General features: G+C 41.5%; 1 protein-coding gene across 1 annotated transcript; it reads left to right on the top strand.

Annotated features, from left to right (window-relative positions):
- The first annotated feature begins 269 nt into the window (after nt 1-269).
- LOC144648563 (uncharacterized) lies at nt 270-5,529 on the top strand. The gene is made up of 2 exons (XM_078508088.1): nt 270-339; nt 3,058-5,529. Exon 2 carries the CDS (start codon nt 3,109-3,111, stop codon nt 5,527-5,529), a length of 2,421 nt encoding a protein of 806 aa, XP_078364214.1. The 5' UTR covers nt 270-339; nt 3,058-3,108.
- Nucleotides 5,530-7,792: the final 2,263 nt, after the last annotated feature.

The following is a 7,792-nucleotide window of genomic DNA, read 5'->3' as shown; positions in this document are numbered from 1 at the left end:
AGAAAAAAACCACTTCTTTGTCGTGTCATATGCAGCATTTTTCGTTAACTCCATGCACCATCAAAGGCGTTGTATTTGTTTTTGTCCCCAACGTACTGACTAAAATTACCTGTTTATTGTTGTTATGCTTAGAGACGAGTATATAGCCTTCGTTTCTTATTAACAGCTCTATCCAAAGCAGACCCCCGCTCCGGGCAAAATACGACCCCACCCTCTCCTCCCGTGTATAAGGCCAAAGATTAGTAATATCATTGATCCCCGTCCACGTTTGGAAGGCCAGTCGAACAAAAATAGTGGGCGCAAGAAGCGATTGCACTGAAGTGTTTTGGACAAATTAAGGTGAGTTTAGTCACTACTACAATAGTTCGTATTATCAAATGTCATAGAAAAACAGTAAAATGGCCTTCACTCTGATCTTTATCCGACATTATTTTTGACTGGTACGGTCTGTTTAATGTCTCTCTTCTTGATCTTCGAGACCCTGTTTAAATTTTTACAAGGGCATTTCGTGGTCTCGTATCTGGGCACACTGCGAGACAGATTGAATTACCTTCTCTTTCTATGGTATAGGCCGATTAACACTGTACGACTTTCTCGCAGGCGACAAGCTTACGACAGACCTACGAAATGACTTTGGACCATTTACACATTGCGCGCGTCTGTCCAAGGATACAATACAATACAACAATACAATTTTTTAATGTATAATGGATGTGGTAGGTTAATTTTATACGCGACGCAAATCGTGTTGCAGTCATGGCGTACTGCTTGTCGCATGCGATAATCTTAGGCAAAGTCGTTCCGTTTAATTTGCCCCTTTAGTGCGTTACCAAACTTGTGAAACGGCGACCCACAATGATTTCATTTCAAATACTTCTCTAAGTTTTGATCATTTTTACCACAGCTGCAAATTCTCAATCGTCAAATTAAAATTGTCTTTATCTTGCTATGTGGCTTGCGCGCGTGATTCCAGAGAATCGCGTGACTTCAAATCACGACACATTGAATGATCCTGCACGCGCGACAAGCTTATCCTGTACAACATCATTGGTGAAATGGACGCAGGAAATCGAAAGTAAAACTTTCCGTCAGGGTGAGTACGAAACGCCATGTGAATCGACTGTTGGCTGAGATGATGCAGTAGTTTAACTGCACAGATTTCTCGCTGTTCTCTCAGTTAACAGAAATTAAGTGCCCTTTGCGCTGCCAGACGAATGCCCATATTTGCCATACTTTCTCGCAACAAAACTAATACGCGAAGACACAAGCTTTGCAAAAACAATTCTGAGGATCAAAACCATTAGTTATGTTAGTATATGTCAAGTTGTAATGTTTGTTTTCCTATAGCAATAGCTAGCAATTGATGTAAGCTTTGTTAGTTGTTTGCGCGTAGAAGAATAGGACGTGCAGTGGGACATGTCTTTGTACGTTGAGACCGTGACCTGCCAAGTGCTTCATGATAAATGAACAATAGGTCCTCCAAGGGCTGAAAATAACCATTGCAGATCCACTTGAATTTGTATTTGGAGTCCTAGCTGGACTGGACAACATGGCTGGAACAATGTCTTTGATACTTTTTGCCAAATATATCGGTTTTAAGAAATTAACCAAGAGCAAACAAGGTAGCCTGAATTTCAGACATCCCTCTGTGCTCGCCTGCTTGCCAGAAGGAACGTTCCTTCTGGCAAGCAGGCGAGCACAGAGGGATGTCTGAAATTCAGGCTACAAACAAGGGGACCAATGAACCAATTAAAGGCATTTAGCTGAATCCTTCTTCTAAACGCCACAGTATTCCGAAGAAACCTAAGTATTTTTTTGGCGAAATAAAATTTAGATCACTGGGACTGGGAATCTTAAACAAAAAATGGGAATGAGACTGGTGTTTGGACAAAAAGTCTGGTAAATGGAAATTATTAACACCACCACCGCTGAGAACCTCTATTCCTTATAAAGAAAAGTATAGGTGCAACACAAGTCCCTGTCACTTACTGTTCTTGAAATATGTATTCACAGTCTTTCCTTTGTTGGACGATATTCATTAATTTATTTAATTATATATACACCAAATGCGTCGACCATGAGCAGAGATTTGAGACTTATAAAAAGTTATACGTTAACGTCAAAATACCTCCCAGAATTTTACCAAAAGATCAACCACAATAAACTTCTCATAGTAAATAATAAAGATGGTAAATTTTAAGCTCGGTAATAAATAATGAAGATGAAGTATTCAACATGACACGAGCAAGGTACAAAGAAAAATTCTGCAGAGTCCCCGACGGGAATCGAACCCATGGCCTCACAGATACCGGTTGGGCGCTCTAACCAACTGAGCTACGAGAGACTCGTTGTGAGCTGGGCCATTTTACTAGGTTGTTAAGTGACACGCGTCCTGCAATGTCGAATTCATCAAGTTTGTAGTAAATAATAAAGATGGTAAATTTTAAGCTCGGTAATAAATAATGAAGATGAAGTATTCAACATGACACGAGCAAGGTACAAAGAAAAATTCTGAGTCCCCGACGGGAATCGAACCCATGGCCTCCCAGATACTGGTTGGGGGCTCTTACCAACTGAGCTACCTAGTAAAATGGCACAGCTCGCAACGAGTCTCTCGTAGCTCAGTTGGTTAGAGCGCCCAACCGGTATCTGGGAGGCCATGGGTTCGATTCCCGTCGGGGACTCAGATTTTTTCTTTGTCCCACGCTCGTGTCATGTAGAATAATTTCTTCAGAATTTATCACCGAGCTTAAAAATCTACCATCTTTATTATTTACTACAAATTTGATGATTTCGACATTGCTGATCCTAGCAGTATGCAGGACGCTTGTCACTTATCAACCTAGCCGTAAATGGCCTAGCTCGCAACAAGTCTCTCTTAGCTCAGTTTGTTAGAGCGCCCAACCGGTATCTGAGAGGCCATGGGTTCGATTCCCGTCGGGGACTCAAACTTTTTCTTTGTACCTTGCTCGTGTCATGTCGAATACTTCATCTTCAAACTTCTCATACTTTTTAGTTATATGAAAATGTATTTATTTATTTGAAACATTATTTCAGAGATCAAAACTGACCCTTGACAGTCCAAAACCAACCTTGCCGAATTCAGGTATGTCTCAACGATCGCGACAAGTCAGTTTCACCCAGAGTCTTGGAATAGATCTGATCCAGGCAGCTAAGAACGAGCTGAAGTTTCTAAAGGTGGTAGACGAATATCCCAACTTATACAAAGGGGCTGTTGTCGAAAATGCCATCAGACGATATGAACTCTTATGGCTACCATTTGCCTCGAGATTTTACACAGATACCATCTTGGCAGCTCCATTAGACATTGAATGGGTCTGGCATGTTCATATGTTGGCTCCATCGTACTACGAGCAGGACTGTCTTAATATCATCTCCACAGTGTTGGATCACTCTCCTTTAGGCAGTACACAAAGAGACCAATTCCTTCGGTTTACATCGCTTCAGTGGCAAAAGGCATATCCAGAGGAGCCTTTTGAAGTAGATCTTACAAAGCCTCCGACGGTGTTGACAGAGTATAGATCCAGAATTCAGTACAATCTGGAAGAAGCCTGTTATCGTCAGTTCAAGTTCTATTACCAAGTTTCCTTGCCGCACTTCAATGACGATTTATTTCTCAAGGGCGCTGTGGTGCGTTATGAGCATCATCTGCAGCTTAAGAAGCTACACCCAGACGTATTCATGGTTCCATGTTATGATGTCGACCTTATTTGGCACACCCATCAACTTCACCCCTTAAACTACAAGCGCACAACAGCAGAGCTGCTTGGGAAGCCGTTACATCATGATGATACAGTAACGGGTCGTATCCCAGGATCCAAGTTGTACGATTCAGAAATGAAGACGAGAGAAGTTTGGGAGGCGGCAGGTTTGCGTTACGCGAAAGCAGGAGCCATGTACAGGGGTGATCCACCTGATCCTAGGCCACCTACACCCAAATGGCTGTACGCTCCACTGGCTCGTTCAGAATATTGGTGTGAGATTCAGAAAATCCAAGCATTGAATTTAAAAAGTAAGAAAAACTTCGTTCTCCGCGTCGAAAACATGGTAGGAAGATCACTTTTTTCGCAAACGTTCAAGGGTAACTCTCCAGTAGATGTCTCTCTTCCAAAACAGTTCCTTTTCGACAATGAAACAAAGCATAGGCTCAATATCCTTCTTTTTAAGAAGAAGCTGTTTGGTAAGAAGCTGATCGCAGCGAGTCGACTTGACCTTCTTTCCTATCTTGAGGCTGTTCCATTTGATGACACTGTCCCTGCAATCTCAATTGATGTTCCCCTTAATAGAGGACAGTACACGGCATTGCTAACAATCGCTATTGATCAACCACCGATCATCAATAAATACTGCTTCGACGTTCAATCTGGAAAGATTTGTACACAAAGTAATCATCCGTCAAAGATCCTTAGCTATCCTCAGCTCATGCTAACTCCCAGTGATCTTGCGAAGCCACATTTGCCATGTGACTATTCCACTAACAATATTCTTGACTGGAGAGGAAATCAAGTGTTCAAGTGCCGAGTTGTTCACGCGTCAAATGCGGCGCTATCTGCAGTGGAGATAATTGGCAATTACGATCAGGTTGTGGCATCAGCCCACACAATTAGTGCAAACATGTTTCCGAAACAAAGTACTGTTGAAGACCAGAGAAACAACATTTTCCTGAACCGGGATGAGGGAGAGAGGGCTATGCTGGTTCGAGGTCATAAGGACTGGGCAGTCTGCATTGGTAAGCTGCTGAAAACGAACCAAGCCGGCAGAGAACGACGGAGGTGGCAGCATTTTTTTGGCAAAGGAAAACAAAAGCAGCAGCATTTGTTAAGGTTAACGGTCTACAAGCTGTTTGGCGAACGTGGCTGGTGTTCAGTTCGCAAATCCAGTGGTGGATTGTTCCTGATTAAAGTTAACTCTGACATCATGGTGCGAATAGATCTAATGAGGAACAAAATTGTAATCTCCCCTCATGCTCAAAACGTTCCTGAGATTCTCGCCTTGGCGTGCTCAGTGCCTATCTTGTACCTTCTGTGCATGCCTTTCAACGCAGATGCTTCGACTCCCGTCTCTCCTTCGCTGTACACCGCCGGCTATTTGAGTAAAAATGTACACAGAAATGATTACCTTTCTGTGGCCAACGAATTCATCGATGCTGCGGAAGAGTTTGCTGATATTGTTTACGATTTCAGCCAAGATACTTCTTGTTATTGCATCCAAGGCTTACAAAGTGCTTCTGAAGATAGTGGAGATGGTTGGGGTGGAAATGGCTGGGATGGGACAGGGAGCGCTTGTTTAGGCACAGGTGATGCTAGTGGCTGTGTAGGGAGTGATGTTGGTGGAGGCTGTGTTGGAGGGGATGGTGGGGGAGGATGCGTAGGTGGAGGAGATGGTGGTGGTGGTTGTGGTGGTGGTGGCGGTGGTTGTGGTGGCGGTGGTGATGGTGGCGGAGGGTGTGGCGCTGGGGGCGGATGTGGTGGAGGTGGCTGTGGCGGTGGATGTGGAGGTGGAGATTAATTGGATATCCGGGCCGCTGGTTACTGGAGTAACAATTGAACCATTTTGATGTTGTAATTTGTGGTGTTGTTTGGTTAAAGTTGTTTTTAGTACATTCTTTGTGTGGATAATTTATGGGAGGTTAGTGGGATTGGTTGCTGCCGCCACGAACCAAACACGAATTTGTCTCCAGCAGTACTTTATAATGGTTACAACTGCAAGAGAAATAAAATTACCATCATATACACTGGACATGTTAACAAACGTGGAGAGAACAGAGGAAACATTGCCGGTATTGCCGGGTTTACGAGATCGTCTAAATTGAATAATTCGAAGCAAAAGCATGTACACAGTTAGCAAAGACGTTACTCTGCTCGTTTGCGTATATGGAATTGTTTAGTAGAGGGAGACTGGTTAGGAAACTCGGCGAACTTCAAAGGACCAAAACTATATTGAAGCTTTAGAACTAACAAATATTTGTTTATCTGGCATTAGGGTGGTTTTCACTTGAGTGTCGAAAGTAATTCTCATTTGCTTTAGAAATGCATTACTTTGCTAAGTGATTAGTTTACAAAACCTGCGCGGCTTTCTCAACCAATGATCAGAAGAAAAGGCAGAACCAATCGCGACTCGCTGTCACATGTTTCCCGCGCTACCAATCGACTACAAGTATTTGCCTCGTGTTTGGATAAGTTCACTGTATTGTCTGTGTCCTTTGTGTTTGGCCAGACTGATTACTTTGGTTTTGGTTTTACGACACGACCGAAAATTGCTCTAGTTTAATTATTTTAGTTAATTATTCGGTTTGTCCAGTAATTTACGCCACGACTCTCTCTCGTTATTGATAATTACCTTGCAACATTTATTAGCCAAATTTGACGAAAACGTGTATTCAAAGCAGCATGCTAGCGGCATTTTCATTGTACTATAAGATTAGAACGTTATACGGGTAAAATACACGCATTGTGCTATTTGTGACAAAATACAGATGCTGATGGCTCAAGCCGGGTTTACACGGCGAATTTTTATGTGTCAATTCTAAAGTTTAGTCCGCCAGTAATGACCTTGGACAGCAGAGATACGAACAGAGTTTGGGAGATCGGTGACGACATATGCTGACGCAATATTTGCCACATTTTGTGACGAGTCGTCTACATGAGGAAATTTCGTATGTTACAACTTCTTTTGTCACATAAAAGCTAACACGCCAGATTGTCAACAAATATATTTGTCACATAAAAATTGACCAATGATTCTCATCTACACGAGCAAATAAAAGCTGTCACATGAAAATTGCGCATGTAAAGTCGCCTTGTGCAGTTGTGCTCTGTAGGAAATAAACGTCACCAAAATAAGCACGTGTGATTCTGCATATAATCTATCATGACACTAGTCACGAACAATCTGCGCATCACTTTTAACACAAGTTTACATGAAATCTGTTTTGCACGAGAAGTAAGGTGAGTTTTAAATACATGTCTAACTTTATATAAAGACAGACAGTTTAGGATTATACGATGTCAGATATTTGACGCAAATTCTAGGGACTTCGTTTATTTAGAATTAGCTAGCGTTTTTTTTTTAACCTCTAAACTGTTAGTCTGTACATCATCTTAATTAGTACTAATTAATTCAACCAAGATAATTCTTTGTTGTTGGGTGACTTGACTTGTGGATGTGTTTTAAAAGCGAAAAATAATAGTATTTTAACCAACCGTCGACCGATTGTGAAGGGATGCGAATAGTTACAATTACAATTCCCAATACATTTAAAAACTGACTTTCTTGTCACGATTTTTACTCAGGTAGAAAATAACTTCTAAATTGCAGTAAGCAAACCAACAAAAACAAGAATAGGTAACAAACGGACCGCGCAAACTAGCAATTATACTTCCTTTGCGACGCTTTGCAAATTAAAATTACAAATGAATTCATATATTTGCTGTTCAGGAAGTCTTTCAGGAAAAAAGTGGCCATAGCGTTATGTACAAGTGTTTTTCAAAACTCCTCTGAAGAGAAAATTATTTAATAACTTGGATGAGTTTATAAATTGGAAATGTGATTCCCTACACGTTAAAAGAATGAAACGCAAAGAGGGTTGCATGACAAGAAAACAGGAAGTCGTTATTAGCTATAAATAGACCGTACATGAACCGTGTCACGATTAGGAAAAATTTCCATTTAGAGTTTCAGCGGGCAAAAACAATTCATTGGATAATTGTAAAAAACCATTGCCGGTTTTTGATTGATTGAATACCATTTTGGTGAATTTCAACTTCGAATG

This window comes from Oculina patagonica, chromosome 4, assembly GCF_052425735.1.
Source record: "Oculina patagonica isolate OP01 chromosome 4, crgOcupat, whole genome shotgun sequence".
NCBI lineage: Eukaryota > Metazoa > Cnidaria > Anthozoa > Scleractinia > Oculinidae > Oculina > Oculina patagonica.
This window is presented reverse-complemented; position numbering and strand designations above follow the sequence as displayed.

Excerpts from the sequence above, each read along its gene's own strand:
- LOC144648563 (XM_078508088.1), top strand. The coding sequence starts at position 3,109 with ATGTCTCAACGATCGCGACAAGTCAGTTTCACCCAGAGTCTTGGAATA.